This window comes from Mastigoproctus giganteus, chromosome 11, assembly GCF_048544385.1.
Source record: "Mastigoproctus giganteus isolate SK-2022 chromosome 11, ASM4854438v1, whole genome shotgun sequence".
NCBI lineage: Eukaryota > Metazoa > Arthropoda > Arachnida > Uropygi > Thelyphonidae > Mastigoproctus > Mastigoproctus giganteus.
Window position 1 is genome coordinate 178,085,215 of NC_143585.1, and position 27,144 is coordinate 178,112,358.

General features: G+C 40.2%; 1 protein-coding gene across 2 annotated transcripts in view; it reads right to left on the reverse strand.

Moving 5' to 3' along the window:
- Positions 1-318: 318 nt before the first annotated feature.
- The window catches only part of LOC150078594 (gastric triacylglycerol lipase-like), a 58,929-nt gene continuing 32,103 nt past the window's right edge, over positions 319-27,144 (reverse strand). For both annotated transcript variants that reach the window (XM_090384928.1, XM_090384927.1), the window contains 2 exons: positions 23,855-23,923; positions 319-649 (listed from right to left, as the gene is read on the reverse strand). In XM_090384928.1, the coding sequence (XP_090241054.1) occupies positions 413-649; positions 23,855-23,923 (306 nt within the window). In that variant the 3' untranslated portion in view covers positions 319-412. The remainder of the gene's footprint in view (positions 650-23,854; positions 23,924-27,144) is intronic.

A 27,144-nucleotide genomic window follows, 5' to 3' on the forward strand; every position in this document is an offset into this window, starting at 1 on the left:
ATTTTGTTAAAAGGCACCGAGGATTTAATAATCAACTTCGATCCATTTCAGTTGGAGCGATGAACCAAACTTCCTTGTGTGTGTGTGTGTGTGTGTGTGTGTGTGCGCGCGCGCGAGAGAGAGAGAGAGAGAGAGAGAGAGAGAGAGAGAGAGAGAATGATAATAACATGAAATAAATGACGAGGCTTCATGGTTATTTTATTTACCCTCGGGATTTTCTTCCCAAAACATTACGCATAACACTGTGTACAATATATACATTGCATGTGCACAATAAAATCTCTCGATCGTTCTCTTGTGACCACAATTAACATCAGAGGCGCCATGAAAAAACGAGAAAAATAATCAAAAGATAACATCAACCTTCAGCAACTACAACTTCAAAGTTCGTGCGAAATTTCCATCTCTCCGATTAATACGAGCGAAGTATTTTGAACAGCTCCCGGTACACCAACTGGGGGGCATCGAGTCCCCAGATGAAGTCCAAGTGATCCCACGAAGGGTATGCGACGCGGTAACTTTCCACGAGGTTTCTCAGCTTCGGCGCAAGGAGAGCCACATCTTTGGGATCGGCGAGCCAGTCGTTGTCGCCCCAGATGAGAGCAACGGGGGTTTCGATCTTCGTCACGTTGTACAGCGGAGGGGTTTTCTACATTGCGAAAAAAGAAAATAAAATCCATCAGAATTTTCTCGGAGAACACACACACACAGTTCAGAAGTAATCAGAGTTTGCTTTTTGACTAGAAAAGCATTAAGACATTGAGTTTTACGTGTATTTAATGTCAATGGTCTTCAGATGATCGTGCACAAAATTTTGGAGATTTTCCCAACTTGCCTCTTTTTTGCGTTAATTTGTTGGCGACGATCAAAAACGAAATTGAGATTGGTAAAAAACGTTCTGCAAAGTTGAATTCAGTTTCTGCGCTCATACAAATTGGCATTTCGGTTGTTGGAGTCTACGTGAAAAAATAAACGACATCCGTATTTAAGTATAGGATTTTTTTTATAGTAAAAATAATCAGTCACGATTTTGTTAAATACAATCAACACACTGTGACAGATCCTGCAACTTGGGGTGGGGGAGAGCGCGCATTTACCCTAAGGGGAGCTATTAACGAAAACATTAGTACGAGGTTTAAATGGTGAGAAAGCTGAGAATTACAGAGAATCGACACAAGGAACTCACTACTATTAATGTGTACAAAATGTGGATCAAAAAACGGCGCAAAGAGCAATTTCTTAACACAACGTGGTTAAAGAGTAAAATCAAAATTCAGTACCAGAGGACTCGAAGTACGAATGGGGAGAGAAGAGAAAAATTTGTTTTAAAACGAGAATTCAAGAGCGGTATAAAGAAAGGTATTTGTTCGCGAAGAGATGGAGAATCGACAAGAGAGTTTATGATGTTGCGCACAAAAAGAGACCCACGGATTTGTCGTCTGGAGTGAAGAGGAACGATTCTGAAGCAACCACAAAGAGCTCCATAGTTTCGATGGTGGAAAGCGAATTTAATTTAAATTCTCCGAAGTCTGTGAGAAAGATGTTTCTGTTGTGGGAACCAAATAATAAAAATAATAATAAGATTCTTTATTAACATAAATTTTATACACTAGTGATTCCTTACACAGAAAGCCAGAGGAATCGTACAATTAGTTGTTTATACAAGTGATTTTGATTTATAAAAAAAAAAAAAATAATAATAATAATAACTTAATAATAATAAATAGATCAAAGCAAAGATACTAGTCAAAATGTAAAAATGAATGAAGTAGTAATTACAGCGAAAAAGGACTACAAGTTAAGCAGAACATGAAATAACATCGGCTAACTAAGATCGGCACTTACATAATTGTCCTTTACAAACAGCAAGATGGGACAAGATGCCATCGCGATATGCCTTGTCTACAGTCCACAGGTCGATGTCGATGTTGAGCGAGTTGAGAGTGTCCAGAGTCACATTAGGGAAGTGTCTTTTGAAATTCTGTAACCGCTGGAGCCTTGAGCACAGGGAGGGGGTACTACGGAGATGTCTGCCTGGCAAACGCCAACCAACCGTGTTCCAGATGTTGATGTGATCCTGCTTAGCTGAGCACAGATGAAGGAATGACTTTATTTTTAGCACATGGGCTCTGTGGACTATGGGCGTATATTGCAGGTTGCAACAGAGAGTAGATTTAGATGTTGTGTAGTTCTGATGCGACCACAAGTTGGCCCACTTCAGCACCCAGAATTCGAGGCCCCATAGTTTCCCGAGGCTGGTGGGTGGTGCCGCCGACCAAACTTCCACGGCATAGGAGAGTACACTACAGAAGTAAGTTGCGAGGTACTTCTTGATTATGTTCTTATTGTGCGTTTTGCACAGATCAATTTTCATTCCCCAGAACGCTCTCAGGGCTTTGGAATACTGTGCTTGGATTTGTTTTTTATAGATGAGGTTGGCATCAAGGATTACTCCTAGGAATTTGACGCTGTCTGTGGGAGTCAGGACATTTCCTGCCAATTCCGGAAGTAGAGAAGATGCAGTATCAGTAGAAGTGATCAGACTTGGCGTAAAGATGAGATAGTTTGACTTCTCTGGATTGACAAATAGGCCAAAAAATTTGGCATACTTACAGAATGTATTAAGGTAGCTGTTTACAGATTCAGAGGCAGTTTGTCTTTCTTGTGAATCGCCAACATGATGTTTGCATGGTAAGTAGCATACAATATTATCAGCATACGATAGGAAAGCTGGAATTTGATCCATTAGTGGAACGAATATTGCTGCAAATAACAAGGCTGAAAGAAAACCACCTTGTGGGATCCCTACTTCGACGTTTTTAGTGACTTTAATGCCATTGCCTTTGAAGCGAAGCATTCTCCTAGATAGCAAATTATTAAGGATCTTGAGCATATTTCCAGATATCCCGTAGAATCTCTCTAGTAAGGCAAGAAGGGGTGTTATTTGGACTGAGTCGAAAGCAGATTTCATGTCGAGAAAAATGGTGTGAAGATCTTCGTTGTCATTCCAGGCCTGAAGTATTTTCTGTGATAATGACTGTAGGCAGGTGGCCGTAGATCTATTAGGCATGGCATAATGGGTGTGTTCTGGCCTATGCGCAAAGATTGCGAGTGCTACATCATTATAGATGCACTTCTCGAGGCATTTCAGGAAGGGAGAGGCAATTGATATTGGCCTGAAGTCAGCCGGTCTTTTCGCACGAGGTTTTTTCGAAACTGCCACGACTCTCTAATAACCAAATATGGGAAGAACACTGAACAACAAATTTTGGGCCATATCTTGTTAACGGTCATGAAAGTAAGTTTACTTTATAGATTTCGGGGTGTTCAACACGGAATTAGTGCTTAAAATGGCAGCCTACCTCTTATTTTCGAAAAAAAAGTTTTTTTATTTATACAAGGTATATATATATATATATTTTTTTTTTTTTTTTTTTTATATATGGCAGTAAGATGTGCTACGAACATACCTGTATCAAACCCGGGCCTTTTTCGCCTTTCGCTTGTATTCAGCTTCGGGAGTATCCCTTTTCACCATCCAACAATAATTGGCTAACGTGGTGGCATTCCATTTGCTTTTCTATCTTTGTTCCATCGCTGCGATGTCTTGATGGAAGCGCTCGCCATGTTCGTCGCTGACGACACCACAGTTTGGAGGGAAGAAATCGAGGTGTGATGCAAGAAATGCATCCTCAATGATACGTTACACCCCAGGTTTTCGTCAGAAGTAATGCGATCCTCCACAAGCTGGCTGCAGTTGCCGGCTTTAACAATTCCTAGTAAACGAGTCGAAATATTTTGAAAGGCTTTCCGCGCTGATTTCTCGCTATCACTAAGGCCACATTCCAACTGTTCGTCTTTGAAATTAAAGAAATAAATCTTTATTGTGAAGTACAGTCACGTAGCAGCGAAAGAAAGAAAAAAAGTTGCCTTATTTGTGGACTAACGAAAACGCCTGCCTTAATCTTCTTTGTACTCTCTTGAATGCAGAATGCGTTCACTTCCAAAGCCTTCACGAGTCCCAGTTTGATGGGCAGTGGTGGAAGAAAAGTTTTACCAGAAGTTCGAATGCTACGTTCTTCGTTCTTCATTCCAGGTGTTAATGATTTTAGTTTAGGCCAACTCCTATGGTAGTCGTGCCATATCCTTGCCACAACTATCCCACTCGCAGAGAAAGCAACAATAATTAGTGTAACTCTTTTGTAGTCCTAATAAAATAGCGATTATCTTTAGGAGACTCAGTAACTAAGGCAACGTTGCTCCATGTATACTGTGGGCAAATTGCGTGTGTTCTGAGGTCGATTTCCTGTTTGCTGGACGAAAAACCCGAGCTTCCGGAAGAAAAAACTATGCTACCCTCGCCCGAGATTTTTTGTTTTTTTATTTTTTAAATTTTTTGTGGACTGCAAATGCAAGAAGTATTGAAAGCAGCATATTTCCTTTGTGTAATAACAGCCCTAAGGATAACCTTAGAAGCGTCTATAACAGTTGCCATTCTTTGATGCCTCATGTTCATTGCTGTCATTAGACCATCAACATCCTTAGGAACAGTGAGCTCACCTTCTGTTTAATAAAATTTATCAAATTAATTATATTTCGAGTACGGAATGAATGTTGTCACTTTCGCAGAATGATCTAGAACATTCCACTGCTTTAGCTTCGAGGCCAAAAGCTCTGTCTTATTTTTCAACAGTTCGAGATCGCTGAGGAGGTCATTAAGCTCACTTCCCGTGATCTTATGTGGTTCAGAAGGATAAAGGTTTGGATAAAATTGTGTATCCCTTGATGCAGACGGCTGCTGTACTTCGTGTATATCAAGTTGATGTTCATCAGTGTCTTCATCAGAGTGTACAGAAAAAAGGGTCGGTTGGTTCAGGAATAGGTAGTACCTCACCGTGATGCACGAGACGAATTGCAGATGGTATGTCACTGTCCACTTTTTCTTCATTGTCATCCCTTTTCTAATAGGAGGCACCGTACAGAAGTAACAGTCTGTGACGTAATTCGTTGGCTCCCTTCATAAAACGTCCCTTTCGATTCATCCATCCGTTTTTTGATGAACTGGTAGTGCAGAATACGTGTGGAACCCAGTTCTCACCTGCTTTACAAAGCACAAGCAGGTGGCCGAGTTAAGGGACGCTTTCTTAAAGCTAACGTGACTTCTCCGCATATGCAAAAGAGTCATCCGGACTGTTAACACAATTACTGGGCATATTAATCTTACACAACAAATGCTGCGCAAAAAGTAGGAATTTGACAGAGAACACCCATTAACTGAGAACAAATCACCCAGTATCTAGCCGTATTCGAGGATTACTGCAACACAGTTGAAGACGCATCTGAGGCAACATCAACCTATCACGTGTGTCTGCGCGGTAGCACAGTGGTATCGTCACCGTCCTCCCCAAACCGGGTGGAAAAGGCCTGGGCTCGAATCCCGTCGATGACGTGAGGAACTTCTTTTTTTTAGGCTTTTTTCACTCGGTGGCTGAGTTAGTTAGTCTCAGGCGTAGATAGTAAGGTTTTTCTCCCCTTAACTAGGGTTTTTTTCAACCATAGAACATACGCAATTTACAGACACAAATACGGGTTAATGTATTTAATTACGGGCAACCGTTGTTTGGTTTTTAGGAGCATTAGCAACTAAGGCCATATTGCTCCAGGATATGCGGTGGTCATACCCTGACCTTTCCGCATCCTCCGTATTTGGTGGTGACGGGCGCGAACCCCGGTCTAATCAAGAAGCGTGTGCTACGCACTGCTGCTCCTTCCCACCTGGCTACGGAGGCGCCACGGGCAACCGTAAAATAATAATAATAACCTATCACGTGACGCAGAGCGAGGCGATATGTTGCCGATATCGTGGTAAAAGCGTTGTGGTACTGAAACTGTAGTGTGGCGGTGCTTTGCCGAGAGCCATAGTTGATAATGTAGAGTAACTCACTAATATGAGACCCCAACTGTAATTTGAAAATATGAGCCAATCGTAAAATTTTAATGTGATTTTCGTATTCAGCAGCATGAAATTAGAGAACATTTTATGAGTTGACCAGTGTAGGCTGCTTTGTAGAGAAGACCTATAAGTTTTTCATTCTTGAAAATCGAAGAAGAAGAATGAGGATGAAGATCAGATCGGAATGGACACCTGTCTTTAAATATATCAGTACTACAGTTTCCAAGGCACAAAATGGCCTTAGTAGCCCTTCTGCCATTAAACAATAAACCAACAACAACCACTAGAGTTTCCAATATTATAATCGATAAAGACAGAGGGTCTAAACGCACGATTCGAGCGCAAGCGACGTAATTTACATTTTAACTGGTTTAGAAATCAATTATTTCTATTGAGTCAGAGGGAAAGAAAGAGGGGATCAAGCCAGGACTACAGCTCATCATTGTCAGTCGAAGATTAGATAACTTTGTAAAGTTTAATATCATCTGTACACAGTTTGCCACTGAACATTAACAGCCTGAAATAAAGTCGAAAAATAATTAATGCAAACAATAAAGAAAAGCGGGCCGAAGGGTGAGCCTTCAGGAACACATTGCGAAACAGGAGACGGCCAAGTACCATCAGTTATTATGGATACTTTACGATTTCTTAGCAGTGAATCAAGCAAATCCAGTCAAGGGTACTGTTGACCATAAAATGAAAGCACAAAGAGCAAACTCTTGGTGCTTTCATTTTCAGAAGACTGAGTCAAATGCATATGAAATATCAAGGAAAAGCGAATCAATTTGTTTTATTTTTTTCAAAATTAGTTTCTAGGAAATGAGAGAACAAGACAAGATTTTAAACATTTTATTTCATTGGATGAAAAGCATACTGATAATTATTGATAAAAGGGTGAAGGTAGGAGCTAAGAAATTTATAAAGTAGGGCTTCAAAAATTTTCGCCGTTGCATTCAGTATAGGAATAGGTCGATAGTTGTTGGGCATACTAGATTTTCTCATTCTTCCAATAGGCCCCTGGGGTTGGGAAAGTTCTCACTCATAATAACGCAACACACCAACCGTATAACTCAACTTTTATTAAAATAATTGATTGCACAAATAAAAGCGATAAAATTAAAAATATATAGAAATTAAAAGCTAATAATGCCATATAGTATAATTTCTAAATTTAAAATTTTATCGCATAATCAGTGCATTTTATTTTATTATTACAAAATTTTATCTCGTTTTATATTATTATTATTTAATAAAAGTTTAAATATACGGTTGGTGTGTTGAGTTGCAGTTATTATGAGTCATTCTCACCCTGTTTTTTAATATATCGGGAGGATAAGGCCTCTCCGAACGCTAACAACCATGAAGAAAACAGTAATTGAAGAGATTTGTAAGAATCGAACTACTTTTCTTGAAGAAAAGAGCAGGGAGTTTGAGGACCAGGAGCAGTCAAATCTTTAAGCCGACTGGACGTCATCAGTAGCGAGAACTGATCTACCAGAACAGTCATTGGTATCAAACTCAAACGAGTAGAAGTCACCCTGCCTTTTTCTATTACTGGATAAAAGGAAGAATAAAGTTTCGAAAAATGATTAGAAAAAAAGATTAGCGGTGCCAAGATGGAGATATTGAAATCATTAGTTAACGTAGGAATTCTGGGAGATCACGATAGCCGTTTGAAATATACCATAATGGTCTGGAATTTAAATTTTGAGTAAGTTCAGCTTCAACTGAGTGAAGACAATGACAATGTCGAGATTTCTTAACATGACGTCTAAGGGAAGAGAAGAAAAAGTAGCTAAGTTCAGTTTTAAATACCTTTTGTGGAGTTAATTTTTGCGAAGAATTAAATACATCAGTACGATTAGCCGTAGAGAATTTAATGGAAACGAACACAGAATGGAGGATTAAGTACTGATAATCAATGTAATGATTAATCGATTCAAAATTATGGATGGGAATCCAACTAACATTGCCCAGAAACAGATTTAACGAAGTCCAGTCGGTGTTCCTAAAGCTAAAAAAAAAAAAAGTATCTGTCAAAGGAAGGTTCAGAAAAAGAAGAAAATAAATTAATGACAATTGGGAAGTGATCCGATCGGATGAAACTGTGAAGCGAGTCGATTCATTTTGTGAAAACTAAATCAAGGAAAGATTTTTTTTTTTTTTTTTTTTTTTGATTTGGTAGTTGTTGGCGCATCGGCTTCTGTGGCCATATTGCACCTCCCAAGGTTTTTGCAGTGCTTTGATCCAAGCCCGAGGCGAGAATCGAACCCGCGACCTTTGGGTTGCCGGGCAGGTACTTTACCCAGCCAAGGAAAGAGCTACAGTTCCGGGTGGGAAAGGTTCGGATTTCAGTTAGGACACTACTAAGCAAAATGATACAGGATTCCTTAGGCAGTGAATTGAATTTGGTGTGCGATTCGGGTTGAAGGCAGTTGGGACATTAAAATCACCCAGAATGAGTGGTATTGCTTTTGGAGACTTTTAAAAATTGCTTCAGCTATAATATTCTCCGATTGTTGAATGGTGGCTAAAGAAAGAGGGAGCAAGGTGAAAAAGCAAAAGAATCTTTCCTGCATAGTTAACTAATAATGACATACCTTCAATGAAAGAATGTTTAGAAAACTGCAGCACTTTGACCAAATGGTGGGTAAAGATAGTAACACCACCACACTTCGAGTCTCGATCCGAACGATAGACCGAATAGAAGAGGAGTGAAATTTCACTGCCAAGTAGATATGGAAGTAAAAAGGTTTCGTTGAGAGCGAATATGGCAAAAAATCGGTTACAGAAGAAAGACAAAAGCAGTGATATTTCTTACAACACTTCTACAATTGACATAAAAGAGTAACGATAAGGATGATGACCTTGGTATACATCGAGAAGACTACTAGCAAGAATGAGTGGGTCCGGCAAGATGGATAGAGTTGGTTGGTTGTTGGGTTTAAGGAGCATCGGCTAAGGCCATGTTACTCCGTGTATATTGTCTCTAAATTGCATATATGCTGAGATGAATTTTGTGTTTGCTGCGAAAAACCAAGTTACCGGAGAAAAAAGACCATGCTACCCTCTCTCGAGACTAACTCAGCCACGTTGTGAAAAAGACCCAAAAAAATTTGCTTTTGTCATCAACGGGATTCGAACTCGGGTATTTTCCATCCGGTGGGAGATGGCCAGCAGTGCCTGAAAAAGACCTGTAAAGCTTAATAATCTTAATAATACGGTCAGATATCTGTATCTGAAATACATGCTTGTTCAAACAGATTACTCAAGATTAGAAATGAAGCATAGTCTGGATGGACAACTTCCTCGCAGAGGTGTGAAGGCCTAATTCAGTGTTGAGAAAATTCTCAACATCTGAAAGATCTGTAGAAGGAGCAAGCCGACCGACGAAAGACCGAGCTTGCCGAGGATCACTTTGAAATCAAGAGTTCTTATTGGTTCTGAAAGCGAAGAGTAGCACGCTCTACTTCTGTCAGATTAAGAAGGTACTTCAGCTGATGGACCTACGCAATCAACTGTTATTGTAGCTTTTAGCAGGTATGCCTCAGCAGTCTACAAAAGGCATTGGTATCATCTCTCCACGTCTGATTCCACAACATAGACATCCACACCAGACGTTCCTGAAACCGCTATGATCTCTCCTCGTATATGCTCTTCTCTCATCACCGGCCGCTTTCAGAACTGAATGAACACCTAACTGGACATCTTCCGCGGTGGAATGACGGCCCTGAACTGATATATATATGTATCAAACTCAGACACTTCCCATTGCACCTACCCAACTTTGCACAATGCCCTTGTTCTGCAAGCTGTCTTCCTTTCCCTGGCCTTCGGTGGGCTCCCAGACCAAGAGTGATTCCTACTTCTCCCTTCCCACCTCCTCTTTCCGCTGGAGGATGCCTTCTTTCCTCATCCTCCTCCTTTTGCCTATTTTAACTCCACCACTTCTAGTAACTTCCCCACTCTTTCCTCTTTTTTTTTTTTTTTTTTTTGGTTTGGTCTCCGTACAGAAAGCTCAGGCGACCCTGGAGGAGATCAGCCAGAGTATCAAGGCAGCCTGGCTCACCTCCCAGTGGTGGCGTCAGGCAACGTAGGATTCCACTAGGCTCCCTGCGGCCAAGTAGCCAGAGACACAACAACAGAACATAACACAATACTGCATGAACCAGACACTACACTTTTTTTTCTGGCTTATGCAGTAGTTCTGTATTCCATCACAGAGTACAAACGGCGCCTAACCCTAAATACTATGCCACTTCAGCTGATATTGTTGGCTGTTAATTAGATAGCTGGTTAAAGTTGGTGGGTAGAAGACTGGTCGTAGGCGCTGAGGACAAAAATTGACCTCACGAAGCGAGGGCCATTCTCATTATTTGGCCTAGAGACCCCAGAAGAGCGTGTAGAATGGAGGCGTATATCTAAAGACGTAGTGGAGAGCTTTATATTGCCAGACAGAGTACCAGTTAACAGAGTTGTATCCAAAGAAGGGTAAACAACTTAATTGGAAGAAGCTTTGCCTCTCAAATAAGATGGTAATGAGGGTATCAAAACATATATTCAGCTGTTTAATGAGAATCACTGAAGGAAACCTCCTCAGGATGTAAGAAAGTAGGAAGAAGTACTGTGTAATTCTTCTGGATGGACTCTTTCACGATTTCACATTCAGAAGAATCAGCAATGGAAGAGTGGTTGATAGCATTTGTTCAGCGAGGCTCTGGATCTTCGGTAGTCCCGCAATTTAAGAATGCGAAGAACAAGCTTCGAACATTACATCTTGAACTGGAAAGTGCCTTTGGATCTTACCAATAGCTTAAAATCCAAGTAGTATAGAGAAGTCTTAAGAGGAAGAGAATGAGACCAAAGCTTGAATAATTTCAGGATTGGTCACTGATTCATTGCTGGGAGTCCTGGATAAAATAATTTTGCAAAAGTATTCTATTCTGTTTGTCTGAAGTGTAACAGATGAGTTTGTAGAAGTAAAACTCTCGACAGAAATTAATATAGACTGAAGATTGGTTGGAAATTGGTGCTGAAAGAGAAACATTCAGAAGGTTGACAATAGAAGAAAAGTAGTGCTTAAGGCAGATGTGAGATCCGGGTTCTGGTGTGTTAAAATATTATCAAGCAATGCTAACATACAATAGTTTTTACAGAGTGTGCGCTGAACTGAGGTATAAAAAAAAGTTATCGGAACGGCAGACACAAAAACGAAAAATGAAACATCTGCAGTCTTCAGTTATGGCGGAACTCGAAACAAATTCTGTTTTAGTCCTTCCAGCCCATTTGAAATCGGTTTTCTCCTTTTTTCAGTAGCCCGTTCATTGTTCCCATGAAATTACTAGTTACAGCGATCTGCCATTCGAGAAGGCGAGATGAAAAAGGGTTAATGCGCGTTGAAGACAGAATTACAGATAGCGTTTTTAGTGGTTGCTCTTGCAAGCTTTGGAACTATTTCCTGGATGCAGTAGTGAATTAAGTTCATTAAAGACAAGCTTCAGATCATTAAGTGATTGAACTTTTAAAACAGACATTCGAAGTGATATCAGTACTACATGAACGAAAATTGGAAGAGTGAGATGGGGTGGCAGTCTCCACATTACTGCTTTACTGAGCTCAGTAATTCAGTAAGGAAGTGCGAGGAATGCTACAATACATGTACACTCCCGCGTTAAAATTTTCGAATCACTTTTCATTTTTCTCAATTTTCAAAGTTTTTATTAAAAATTAGGATCAACTCGTTTCCCAATTTTTACTAAAATACTTTCTATCATGTTTAAAAAAAAAAAAAAAAAAAAACTTAAATAACGTTTAAGAAATTTCTAGAATTCGAGAATGTTCCAGAAAGGTGTATGGCTCTCCGGAATGTGGTAGAACATTGTAGAAGATGTCCGAATGTTGTTGTGATTCTAGAGTGTTTTGCAATAATATGGAATGAGGAGTATGAGATATAACTTATAAAATCGAACAAGTGTCATTCAGAAAAAGTTTTTGGTGTAAGTTTTGTGTGCTTCGTGAAAACATTATTAGCATTAGCATTAGTAAAGGCGTACGATGCGAAAAAGCAAATTCATGCAGCATCACCCAAAAAAAAAGAAAAAAAAAAAACAACCACTCCAATTTCACCCCTCCGTTCGTTCCAAATACCTGCCCAGCTCAGCTTTAAATTTATTTAGGCTATCAACTTTCACAACCAACAAGGGATGGAAGTTTGTTCCACCAACCAACTACCCGCTGGCTAAAGGCAAATTTCCGCACATCTATTCTACATCTGTCTTTCCTCAATTTGAATTTATGCCCTCTGAGGTGATTATTCTGAGCAAGAGGAAGAACCCCTCAGCATTGAGCATGCTCAAACCATTCAAGGCTTTAAACACCTCTATCAGATCACTCGCTGGTGCCTAGTCTCCAGACACTGTAATTTGCAAAACTTAAGCCTTTCTTCGTAAGAGCAACCCTTTGTTCCATTCACTAATCTTGTTGCCCTTCCCTGTACTCGTTCCAGCAGCTCTACATCCTTCTTGAAATTAGGCCTCCAGACCTGTATACAGTACTCAAGGTGTGGCCTGACTATTGCCTTATACAAGGGAATAATCGCCTCCTTATCCCTGCTAGAAATATTCCTCTATATCTTTGACAACACACCATGAGCTACTCTTGGAGACCGTCTGCACTGCTCAGAAAACTTCATATCTGTCTGCGCAATTACCTCCAGGTCCTTTTCCTTCTTTACCACTGTCAGTGTAGTACCACAGAGTTGATATTTCACTCTGAGGTTACGGCTTCCTATACGTAGTACTTTACAATTGTCAATGTTAAACTTCATTTGCCACCCATTAGCCCATCTGCTCAACTTTTTTAGATCCTGTTGCAGCAGCGTACTGTCATTAGTGTCCTTAACAACCCTGGCAACCTTCGTATCGTCTGCAAACTTGGACATTAAGTTTGATATACCATCATCAATATCATTCATAAACACCGAAAACAACAACGGACCCAACACTGAAACCTGAGGGGCTCCACTAATAACATTAGTCCAAGATGAGAAGTGTCCATTGATTACCACTCTCTGTCTTCTCCCACTCAACCATCCCTTTATCCTTAGCAGCAATTTGCCTCCAATGTCACACTGCTCCAATTTGTGCAGCAGTCTTCCATGTGCAACAGTATCAAAAGCCTTTCTAAGATCCAAGTATATAATATCAAAGTTATTCCCTGCATCCAGTTCCTTTGTGACTGCATCATATTATCCAATCAAATTGGCCAGGCAAGACTTTCCCTTAACAAAACCATGCTGTGTCCGAGCTATAACTGTACTCTTGTCTAGATGATCCTGCAGTGCTTCTTTAACCAGTGCCTCCATTAATTTTCCTGGAACAGAAGTTAAGCTCACAGGTCTATAATTACTTGTGTCAGCCTTTGATCCTCCTTTGTGAATTGGGGTCACATTTGCACATCTCCAGTCTATGGGTACCTCCCCTGAGTCCAAGGAAGCTCTCATAATTATGGCTAAGGGTTTGCTTACTTCCTCTGCTGCCTCCTTTAATATAACTGGATAGATCCCATCCACCCCGGGTGCCTTTTTTATGTTTATCTTCAACAATTTCTCCCCCACTTTCCTCTCAGTTATTACAAAATCATCCAGCTCACTGCCACAGTTTAACTCACCTCTGGCATTCCCCTCCCTGAATAACTCCTCATGGGTGAATGTAGATGCAAAATACTCATTTAGTTTGTTAGCCACCTGAGCAGGATCCTCAACTGTTATACAACCAATATCCAGTGGACCAATCTGATTCATCCCTTTTCTTCTAGAGTTTCACTATGTAAATAGGCAAAGAACTCTTTTCTGTATTTCTTTGCATCCTTTTCCAAGGATTTCTCATAATCTGCCTTTTCCCGCCTAATCTTCTTTGTGACTTGGTTACAGACCAGCTTATATCTATCATAGGCTTCCATGTCACCCATTAATTTACATGTATTCCATGCATTTTTCTTCTCTGCCACATGTCTCATTAGTTCATCTGACATCCAATTAGGCCTAAACGTTGAACAATATTCCTTAGTTGGTATGTAAAGCCTAGTAGCTTCCAAGATAAGTTCTTTGAATGCTTCCCATTTTGAATTTGCTGTTGGTAACATCATCAGTTGGTCCCACTGTATAGAATTTAAATACTGTCTCAGTCCATCGTAGTCGCCTTTACGGAAGCAATAACCCTTCCCTTTACCCCTAATGGTAGTTACCTCTTTGAGTAAATCCCACGGCAGCACACTGTGATCGCTGCCACCAAGTGGTTCCTCTATCTGCAGATTCTTAATGCATGAAGAAACACTACTGATAACCAGATCAAGAGTATTACTCCCTCTAGTTACCTCCCGAACATGCTGATGTAGAAAACAATCATCCAATAAATCCACAAAAGCCCTGCTAGTGTGTGAGTGACCAGCCCCCAAATTCCAGTCAATGTCTGGGAAATTAAAATCCCCCATTATAAGACTCTCTGATTTACTGGCCCACTCTATTTCCATGTACAGTTTCTTATTATACTCATCAGATTCATTAGGACTATAGCACACTCCTACTCTCAATTTTGATCTCCCAATGCTTCTGTCACACCAAACTGACTCGACACTGCAGTCCAGCGATGTCGACTGGTTTCACTTCCTTGGATTTTGCGTTTCTTAACTAATAGCACAACCCCTCCTCCCTTCCTATCCTTTTTGTAGATGTTGTACTCCCCAAATTCCAGTTCTGCATTCCTTATATCTGTGTGACACCGCGTCTGTGATGTCCCCACAATATCTGCCTTTGATGTTTTGAGTAATACCTCAAATTCATCAAATTTATTTACCAAACTACATTGGTGTACACGCAAGTATACATGCACTTGTTCATATTCTTAGCTACCCTAACACAACCTATGTCTTTATTTGTACCCCAGTGATTCCCAGCAGTCTCTGAAATATCCTGGATCTTGTTTTCCAGGTTTCTACTCATTCCAATAGAAGCAGTGCAAGAATCACTTTCACCTCTGCCAGTGGCTACTGTTAATTTATTAGTTCTTGTATCCTGCCCCCAATCTAGCAGTTTTCCGACTCACCTAACACTGCCTCGACAGCATCAGCAAACATTCTTGCATTTAAGTGTATCCCATCCCTGTAGAAGCAGTTTCTCCTTTTAACAAATACAGACCAGGCTGAAAAAAATTCTATCCCTTTTGAGCCTTGCATAATCTTTCCAGGGCCGAATTGATTGACAATTCGGCTCTGGAATTATAAGAAATAAGAAATAGTATAAGAAATAAGGAACTGATTGTTGAAAAAAATAAGCGCTCTCATAACTCTGTATAAAGAAAGTTATTCTATGAAGAAATATTGACAAAATCTAAGTGTTTCATTTAAAGGTGTACCAAATACCATTTGACGACTGGAAATTTAAAGTATTTAAGTGTGGTTGTTGCGGACCCCCCGGGTTTCACCCACTAGCCACTTTTATAGTTTTGTGGCGCGGTGAGGCTTGCACCAAATCCAGTCATGTGAATGCACCGTTTTGTGTGTAAATTTTGTGCTTTGTTATGTTGTTATTTTGTTTGGTAAGATACCGACGCCTGATATCTTACCAAAAATCCCATCCTGGTATCAGGATCAGCAAAGAAAGCTGCTCGTCAGGGACATTCCTGTCTTCTTTGAGGAAAGAGTCCAAAGATAATGGACCAAATTTCATCCCATCACACTCCAATTAACAGGACAATATTCAGTATTAACAAATATATACACTATGTACAATGAATATCAAGTCCAAGCTGGTTTCAACAGTTCACCCGAGAATACAAGTCCAAAAGGACAATCCCGTGGAGTAGCTTTCCCAAGGATCGAACAGAAGAATCTTCAGATGCAGTAGAAATCCGAAAATAATTCTAATATATAACAAAGCATTGTTACCATCTAATATAAGTAGTCACTGTGAGTATCTCTAGTTAGAAGTAGCTTTTCAGTAAACCACCCCTGAGGTATAAAAAGCCGCAAGAACAGCAGTCTATCTCGAATTAACTGGGCGAAGTTCAAGACCGTTGAAGATACGTGTAGCAAATGTATTAAGAGCATTAAATGCAATCTGAGATTGAACAGGTAAGGATTTCTTTTCGCTAGTGAAGAATTCTGCAATAAGTTGAGGTTCTCGTCTATAATCAAAATAGTAGTGACAATCAAGTAAGATATGATCCGCATTCTCTTGAGCCCCACACTGACAAAGTGCAGTAGGAGACAGTCCCAATTTAAACAGTTTACCATTAATGCTGCCACGACCCGATATCAGGAAGGTTCCGGGCAATCCTGGAGAAAACCATGAAAATTCTTTCTTCTTGAACTGGATCTTCTTTCATCCTGCCTCACAGAATTGCAAGCATAAAAACATTCTGTCCTTTTTCGTGTAAAAAAATCGCCATCAGCTGCAGACCGCAATTGCGCTTAAATAAAGATTTAAATAGCGGAAATATCAAAACGCTCACTGATCAATTATCTTTAGGAATTATCACAATTATGCCAAACGTGGTTAAAAATTTATTTACACTAAGTTTTGTCGCTTAGTTTAAATAGTACCGAGATCGGTACTATTTAACCATCAATTTTAAGGAATTAATTACGAATAACTGTTACCTGTTTTTTTTTAAACTCATTGATGACCGTTCAAGGTTGAAATGAAACAGGCCGGCTGGAAATTGTACTGACAATTATGGAGCAGGCCAGTTATTATTAAAAATTAAAATATAAACGAATTAACACCAAAATTTCTTTTATTCTTATTAGAAGATAACTTTTATTCGTCACGCATAAGTCTCACTGAAATATGGGGGAAAAAGGAGTGTTTCCGTCAAATTGAACATTAATTTAGTGTGATACTTCTTGCCATTATAGTATTTAAGGGTTAAAATAACTTTAATAACTCACTGCAATCTTAAAATCGGTGGTTCCCGAACTTTTTTTTTTGTTGTAGGCGACCCAAAGTTTTTTTTTCACTCCTCGCGACCCTTAGAGGATATAATTCTATCCTCTAAGTTAAATGCATGCCAAGTAGGATTATTCGAGCAATAGTTTTAAATAAATTGTAACTGATGTACAGATTTTTTTCATCCAGGATTAAAAATATATAAAGTTACATATTTCAATAACCAAAACCTTTTATTTTTCATTTTTAAAATTCAAAAAAGGGGGAAAAGAATACTTGATGAAAATGATTATACTCATTATCATTAAATTTAAAAATATATAAATTTTAAATCATTGTTGCAGTCTTCAGTGGCTACTCTTATGCTGTTTCATTTTGCTTATGAACTGTTAAGTTTTGATTTGAAGTTGACAGACGGGGCACATCGCAAATCATGCAGCGGATCCATATGGTTTCTTGATCGAAAATCCTTGTTCACAAAGGTATCAATATCGTTGGGGAAAGTAGAAGAGCCTTTTCACTTCCTGAAATAGAGGGCTGTGCCCAAAATTCTGAAAGAGGCTTTCAAAAAACATTCCTTTTGCACCTCGTTTTCTTGAAGTTCTAAATGCTCTTCTTGAAATCGTGGTATATCTTCTCCAATGTCACTAAACATTGTTGGAAGTTGACATTTTCTGGTATATATCTATTCGTTTTTTCCCGAAGATTCTTCAAATGACTCTCAAAAATAGACCAAACGTCACGAAATGATATTTATGATGAATCTTCCAGCAGCACACTCAATTCTGGGTGGCAGCTGTTTCTCCTTTATCTTTTTCTTTCGCGATGCCAGGCTTTTTTCGTAAAAGAAGCAATCATTTCACCAATGTAGGATATGTCTGTATTAGCAACCCTCCTGGATAATGTCTGTGCAGGGGTGTTAGATAAATAAGCTGATAATAATAATATCACCCGTAGTTTTATTTTCGCCTTGCATCTCTAAATTCTGTTCATTTAAAGTGAGTGAAGATGTCAGCGACGTATGCTAACTTTGTCAGGCAAGTAGCACCGTCGAATTTTTCTGATAAGGGCTGTTTCTTCTGCACTAGAAAAAGAAAGGCTGTTTCTTCTTAACTAGAAAAATTTCTAATTCAGTTTTTCTCATTTCAGGATCTGGCTTGGAGAAAGCCAACGGGCTTCATCACAGTGAAACAACAAATCCTGGTGATGCAATTCCATTTATCCACACATTTTATGGAAAATTCGCGAGTTCAAAGCTTTCGCTTTTATAATATTCAAGATATGGATAGCATCATTAAGAGCAATGCGTAGTACCGGCTGAAACCGTTGAAAGCCAGATTCTCCCGATGTAAAAAAAAAAAAAAAAAAAAAAAAAGTTGAATAATAATAACGTCAGGATTTTCTGCCTTAAGTCTACCTGCAAATCCTACACTTCTCCTCTCATAGACGGATCTCCATCAGTGCATACAGCCATTACTTCTCAACCAGTCAAGCAAGGTTTCTTGAGAAAATCATTCACCACATTAAAAATGTCTTCTTCGGTGATGTTCTTTGACGTGGCTACACAGAATAGAATTTCCTCCACAAATTCATCCTCTCTTGTGTACCTCACGAAAACCATGAGTTGATGATCTTTTGCTATGTCAAGAGTATCATCGATCTCCAATAACCATTTTTCAGATTTCTTCAGTTGTCCTTTGATATGAGATCAATTCGTCGTTTATAACTTGTCCAGGAATGGGCAGTGCAATCTCCTGCAGGCAAGTGTTCCAGATCCAGATTCCCCTCCCTCACAGGAAGACTGGTTACCCAGGGTACAGATAAATGATATAGAAATACCTAGGGAGACCCTGATTGATGTCATCAACAAATTGCCTAACAAAGCTACTGTAGGACCAGACGGTTTCCTATTATTCATAGTAAAAATATGCAGCACGTACATTGTTGACCCTCTACTCCACATTTCCAGACGAATCTTACAGTCTGGAAGAGTTCCATCAATTTCGAGATCTTACCAAGTCAAGCCCATTCCAAAGATTAGAAAACTTAAATCTCCGAAAGATCTGCGACCAATTTCCATCAGTTGCTCTTTCCTTAAAATCTTTTAAAATGCGATTCAGCCAGCAATTGCCCAGCACAGCTTTGGTCATAGGCCCGAGTACCTTCATATAGTACTGGATAAGAGATCAACAACTACAAATCTTCTAGATACTCTCTTCAGAATCCAACAGGCCATCAAGAACAAATCCCAGATTGACATTAGTACTCCAAAGCTAGAGCACTGTTTAACAGACTGAAATCGCAAGACATTAAAGAATATACTGACAAGACCTTATCCAAAGGCAAAGTGCCTTATACCCGTAACTCTGAACTAGGTTCCAATTTCAATCCAGTTGAATGGATCAACTATGTAGCCAGATTCCAAGACAACATCACACAACCATATGATTACCAACCAGACCCCATTTCTAGTCCAGATGATGAGCTATTTTCCATTCAAATCGATCGACAGCAGCTGCATCAAGCCATCAACTAAAGTCCCTCATTTCATCGTAAAGTGCCTCAGTCCATATATCCTTGATCCTCTGCTCTACTTGTTCAACTCCACCCTCTCTCATAGTGTTTCCTGCATCCTGGAGGAAATACACTCTCGCCCCACTACCAAGCCAGCCGAAGCACTATAGACCGATATCCACTGCATTCACGCTCCTAAAGCTACTGGAAAAAGTCCTTCTTCCGCATATAACACGCCATCTTCTTCCACAACCATCAAAGCAACTCCATTATGTTCTCCCTAATAGATCAACTATCTCCAACCTTCTGGCAGTCCAAACGGAAATTCTAAATGCATTTGAGGCCAGATCAGAAATGGCGGTTGTTTATGCAGATATCGAAGCTGCTTTTGATAGCATCAACATCTCAGCCCTTCTGAATCTCCTAACCAATTTCTTTCGGATTAAAGTGACGTTTTCGCTTGTCTGCACTCGCTCCTCTGGAATAGAACAGTGTACCTCACTCATCGCAACCTCTCCTATACCCGATCCATCAATGCATGTGTGCCGCAAGGTGGCGTTTTATCGGGGTTACTTTTTACCCCCTCCTTATTCCGTTTGTGTGTAACAGAGATGATGTTATTATCTATGCCGACGATATAAAGTTCCTAACGGAAATACCACCATCAGCCGACAGAGGAGTGATCACCTCGGAAATCTGTAATAAGACCACAGCTTTCTCTAGCCATCTCAACCATTTCGGTTTTAAACTGAACCCCCCAAAATCCGTTATTATGGTTTTTTTTCTCTGAAGAAGTGTCCCACATTCATACAACCCTCACTGGAGGGTGCAGTTATTCCAAGTGTTACTAAACACAAAGATCTCTGTGTAACCTTCGACCCAAACCTTAGGTTCAACTGTCATATCGAATGTGTTCTACGCAAGATCAGCCGAATGCGCTGGATTGCCCGTCAACATCTTCTTCATAACTGAGACGCAAGAACCACAATCAGATATCTGGAAACCATTGTGTATCCTACCTTTCTGTATGCCTCTGAAATATGGGCATCCGAAGCACCTTCTTTCATGAAGCCAATCCTCGCCAGTGAATACTGGATACTGAAGTGGGCAACCCACAAACATCGACTCCCCCCTCAGCAGAGGACCACCAGCATGGCCGACCAACTCCAAATCCCGCGACTGCCTCAAATAATCGGCATGAGGAGAACTGTGACCACAGTCAAAATGCTGGTTGGCAAAATCAACTCCCCTGACTTCTGGGATATGTCAATGGCATGTTCCACTTCCTTAAGAGCCACCCCTCTTCTTCAGCTACAGCGGAACAGGCTGAAGATCAGTGACAGATTCCTACCTGGACAAGTACTTCCTATAGTACAAGCGCTGCTAAGGATCGGAGTTGACCTCCAGAAATTCGCTTCTGATCGCAATTACAGGCGCTCGTTGGCCGAACTTTTTCCCCTTTTGTTTGGCCCCTGATGTCGATTCATACCGATATCTCTATCCGCTATGAGGCGCAGAACGGCACGTCGCAGGCAAATCGACGAACTGTCTCAAAAGAAAATGCAATACCGAACATCAAGTGGCACTGTGAAATATTCTGACTTGTGTGAATATCCTGAAATACCGGCATGTGCTTTGTACATATGAACGTGTACATACCTTGGTGTACTGTCTGCCTCACAACTATGTACATACTCATATCTATTGAATGGCTAATGCTACGTTTTTATATGCTTAAATATACTTACCAGCTCTCTTTACTATTCTGAAGCACTACTTCGGCCTGGCATATACCTTGCTACAAATCTTGAAGTCCATCCTACTTATCAGACATCTGTCTGTTACTGTAAACGATATCCAGATAACTTTCGACGTCACTAGAGGCATCCCATAAGGGAGTGTGCTTTCAACAATTCTCTTCGCAGCACTTTTGGAACCTTTCCTAGCATGTAATTCTAACTTTGTCTCTTATGCCGTTGATCTGAAGTTCTACGTGAGTTCAAACCACCCTGATCAGATCCCAGATATATACCAACAGGCCTCTACACACATAATGAAACTGGAAAACTATCTAGCCATAATTGGGTTGCATCTGAACCCTTCCAAATCTGCTCAACTACCGATAACCAAAAACAGTTCAAAATGATGTTCAAATCTTCGTTTTCGGGGAAAGGGTGACTTCACACACAGACCTAGGCCTCACCTGGGATATTGGACTCACCGTCCTGCCTCACTTTGTCAGGATGACAGAAGACGTACGCGGCACTTTGGGCAGTGCGTCAGGAGCTCGTTGGTGTGCATCAGCCAGCGCTACTTTGTCGATACATTCTGAGGTGCATTACCCCTAACCCTCTCTACACATCTGAAATTTGGTCATCTGCTCCTGCCTCCCACCTAAAAAAGTACCTCAGTGTAGAATATTGGTTGCTCAGATGGATGAACAAGGTGGTGGGTCACCCTTTTACCATCTCCATCGGCGCCTCCGTAGCCAGGTGGGAAGGAGCAGCAGTGCGTAGCATACGCTTCTTGATTAGACCGGGGTTCGAGCCCGTCACCACCAAATACGGAGGATGCGGAAAGGTCATTCAGGGAATGACCACCGCATATCCCGGAGCAATATGGCCTTAGTTGCTAATGCTCCTAAAAACCAAATAACAACAACAACAACAACATCTCCATCCTCCAAGCTAATCTAGGGACCACTCCCTGGAGAATTCTCATTACCACAAGAAACGTACTCATGCTAGCTCGGCTTATCACAGGCCGAATAGATGCTCCATCTGCATCTCCGTTAATCTCTGGCCCAAAGGAGACAAGCGGTGATCGCCGCGTCTGCTGCCACCCCCCCCCCTTCCGGTTGACACTTACAAACATTGATCCCCTTAGGGGAATGTTTCCGGCCAATTGCCTCCAAATCTACAATAAACTGGACATCAACCCTGATAAGTTCTATGAGGACAAGCTGTACAGAAAGGAATGCCTCAAGAACTCTTACCAACTATTGAACCTGTGACGATCGCCTACACCTGGACTTTTTGCCTGCTGCATTTTTTTTCATATTATTTATTATTTTTTTAAATTCTGATATCTATTGCTATAAACTTTGTTTTATTTGAAGCGAATGCAAGTTCAATTATGTAAATATCACGGGTCGAGCACATATGTACTCTTGTATATGTGGTTCCTCGCACCTCAGTATGTAAATCTCTCGCCCTCCTGGCACACTGCCGTCCCGGGGGTGACCCACAGTTTCTTGTGGTTAATAAACGAATAATAATAGTATTATTGGAAAGTAGTAAACTGCTATTGTTGGCTGGCTTCAGCAACTCGTCTCCAATGTTGTGAGGCTTTTTGCATTTAGCAATATGCCAAGCCATTTCAAAGGATACCAAGGAAGTGTTCTCCATAGAAAAGGGCGAAAGCCATGGGCATCGATCCAATTTTTCTTTTTTTTTTGTGTTTTTATTTGTTGTTCTTTATCTTTCCAATAGCTGAGTGGCTTATCAACGAGATTAGTATGAACCAAAGACCTTTCAGTTTATTTTCTTTCATCGATTCGGTTATCAGTACTTGGAAGCACTGAATACATTGGGTTGGACATTTCCAGATCGTTCTCGCAGCTCTTGTGAAGTCGCATTTTAAACAAAAAAATATTTAAAATAATTTTAAATATAATTTTTTGTTCCAAAAATTATGAAAAACATATATCTATTTCCAAAAAAATTATCGCCACTTTGAAAAAAAAAAAAATAATAAAATAATTATTTTGGTTTGATTGCGACTTGTTTAAATGAGAAACTTAGACATAAGAAATATTTTTCAATCTTAAAACTTTTACGTTTTAATACTTTATTATAGAATAAAAATTTCTCGTACCATCTAGGGTTCCCTCGAGAAAGAAAAGAAAAAGTCTACTTTTCGAGACAACCTCGTGCAAAAGCTACATTCAGAACGTTAATAAATGCTGGACCGGGCTAGCCGGGTGGGTAAAGTGCCTGCCTGGCAACCCAAAGGTCGCGGGTTCGATTCTCGCCTCGGGCTTGGATCAAAGTACTGCAAAAACTTTGGGAGGTGCAATATGGCCACAGAAGCCGATGTGCCAACAACTACAAAAAAAAAAAAAAATAATAATAAATAAATAATAAAGGCTGGCACATGCATGCACTCACACACATAAGTAAATCCGTAGTAAATCTCATTCATGCTTAGTTTTGTTCACGCCTTCTAATTCGGATTTCTGAGTTTAATTTTTCTCGTGCTTTTCCGAGACTTCCTTCTGACCCTACTGAAGACCTTCGCAACACTAATAAGGGTTGCCACTCAATACGGGTTTGGGAACCACTGTTTTAAATGAATGATTTTTATCGTCCAGTTACAGTTAAACCGCTCACAATCTTCCTAAATATCTATAAAAGAACTCAATCAATCAGTTCATTACTCACCTGCCCATACTTCTGTTCGTTCACTTTTTCGCCGTAATCGTACTTTTGAAACACGTGCGAATTGACCATCTGAAACCAAATAAAAGAGTAATTTTGTACCGTGGTATTCTGCATATTATTTTTGTTCACAAACTCAATTAAGCAGCCCGCAGATTTAAACTTAGTTCACCCGCAACAAATGAGCAGTATTTCAAATGACCTTCAATGATCCTCGTCCCATCATGTTAACTCGAAACGATCGCGAAATCTGTCGGGTCATTTTAAACCTTCGAAATTTTTTACCGCATATTCTGCTTCCACCCCAAGTTCCATTTCTCGGTGCGTATAAAACTTTTTCAAAATAAGTATTGAGCAAAGTTTCTAACAGAATGTTGAATTCAGATTCAGCGAAGGCACTTTAAATGTGTAGCCAGTGGCGGATTACCCATTAAGGCAATGAGGCACGTGCCTAGGGCCCCAGGCATTGGGGGGCCCAAGCCAAGACATTTTCCTACAGTGTTATAAAATATATTAATGTTTTCAGTAAATATCATAAAAATCTTGATTAATTTAAGCGAAAATTTAAGAAAAAAATTCAAAAGTACAAAATTTCATTTATTTGCCACCTAACTTTTATTTAATTTTGTTTTTTGTGGGGTCCCCAAATATAACTTGCCTAGGGGCCCCAACTATCCTTAATCCGCCACTGTGTGTAGCTCTAAGAAACAAATTTCGCATGCAATTTCATTAACTTTCCAATTTAATAAATAAATCAGCCAATCTCTCTCTTAAAACTGATCTTTCAAATATTTACACCATCGTATTTTTAATATTTGTAGTACTGTATTTTCCCTCATGAGAAGCAGTTAACTGATTATCGATTTATGAGGATGATTCACCAAAGGCAGTTCTACCAAGCTATTTCTACCTAGTGTCTCCTACCTCAACAAACAAGGACTTGGCTAGTTCTTCCCTAATTTACACATTTCCTTTCTTCTGATAGGACATGGGTCATACAAAAAGCGACTTCAGGACTTTGGGCTTGTAAACGATGCCCACTGCATGTGGAGAACTGGAGGATTGGCAGCACGTAATGCACTCGTGTAACATCTACCTGGACCTACGTAATCAACTGTTACTGGATCTAAATTTAACCACACTTAGTCCGGAGGGCAACCCGCTAAAATCAAAAGAAGCGTTTCTAGCTTTTAGCAGATATGCCTCAGCAATCTTTAGAAGGCGTTGGTATCATCTCTCCACGTCTGATCCCACAACAAACATCCAGACAAGACGTTCCTGAAACTGCTATGATATCTCATCGTACCTGCTCTACCCTCATCACTGGCCACTATCAGAACTGAATGAACACCCAACTGGACATCTTCCTCGTAGGAATGACGGCACTCATCTGAAAGCAATCACTTCCCATTGCCCCTATCCAACTTTGCAGACCTCCCTTGTTCTGCAAGCTGTCGTCATTTCCCTGGCCTGCTGTGAGCTCCCAGATCAGGGGTGATTCCTACTTCTCCCTTCCCACCTCTTCTTTCCGCTGGAGGATGCCTTTTTTCTTCATCCTCCTCCTTTTGCCTACTTTGCCCCCACCACTTGTACTATCTTCCCCACTCCCCCCCTTTTTAGTTGGTCTCCCTATCATGTGCAGTCTGGCTCACCACCCAGTGGTGGTGACGACCTACGTAGGGTCCCACTATGGGCCCTGCTGCCAATTACAACAGGATATACCACAATGCTGCACAAACCAGGCTTATCGATCTATGAGTTTATGAAATGGAATAATACTAGCCTGTCTGATTCATATCGTGCCTGAACACAACTAGAGGTCAAAAAAGCAATTGCTTACTTAACTAAAAATAAATAATAAAATAAAACAACTGCTATGTAACTTCCTTCTCACATAGATGCCTATACAGCTGACGACTGAATTTTCTGAAGCCTGAACCTCCCATGGGGGCAACGTTGGTTGCATGTGGAAGAGGAGGATAATGATTACACCAACTGAGCTCTCGGAGGCGAGGCAACATTTTTGCAGCAATCAACAACTCGCTGGTTAAAAGTAAACTTTGTGCAATCCAGTTTAAACCTCTTCCCTCGCAATTTTAATTAGGATCCCCTAGTTCTGGATCATTTATAAGAGTGAAAATCCCATCCTCATTCAATTTACTTTCACCTTTCGGCGCGTTAACACTTCAATGAATTCTCCCCTCAAAGTGCGTTCTTTCCAAGTTCCAGAGTGTTTAACGCTCTAACGGAGTTCATTGCCTGTTTTTGGACTCTTTCAAGAATCGCCATATGCTTATATTCGATTTTGATTTGTGCGAGGTCTCTATACTTGGACACGAAAGTCCACTTGTGGTCTTACAATTGTCTCACACAATATCATTATGATTACCTTATCTCAACTCACTGAGATGGATGCATTTTAATTCCTACCACGTCCTCCTTGCCTTTAGGCTGCGTAGGGGCAGCCTAAAGTTAAATAAGCGGATAATAATAATAATGTTCGTGGTGTACAGCCATCAATTGTCGCTATGGGCCTTCCTAGCCGCCTGTTTACTCTGCTCGGAAAACTTCATGTCCGACGGAATTGTAACTGAAAATCATTTTCCACCACTCCATTTATTCTACTCTACCAACCTTGATATAATGAGTAAATCTCGACATGACGTGCTCTATCCCTTCGTCGATGTCGTTTTTATGAAGACCAAAAACAGTGCTTCCAGTACAGATCCTCCGAGGAACCCACTTCTTAAAAAAAAAAAAAAAAATCTTACGTTAAAGAATAATATTTAAAACATTGCAAAGCATCACTAACCTGCCAAGAGGTTCTGAAAGAATGGTGAATGCACCTCAGAGCGCTCACTTGATTTTTGTGGGGAGGGAGATTTTTTTTTCTCGAGCACTTTTTAACTAATTATGGAAAAATTATCCCAAGTGTGAAGCGTATTTATTTAAATATTTGAGATTAAATGTTTAAATTCATTTATGAAACTATATATACTTGTAGCTAAATTATATGTCAAATCTGTTTATTTACACGTGTTCTGGAATATGGTGGAGGGAGCGCTTGAAGTTTAGGAAATATTTTACTAGGCTAAGGTACAGAAACCTCTGCGTTAGCCCAATTTGAAGGGTAACTATTAATCACAACTTTCTGCGTTCTCTGTTGTTTCAGCACGTGATCCATCTGAAGGTCCGTCTAAGGATTTTCCGTGATTTCAACATGCAGAAAATGCTTATGGCTAACCATGAGTAGTTTTTCGTCTGGAAATATCGATGCAGAGTCAGAGATTCGT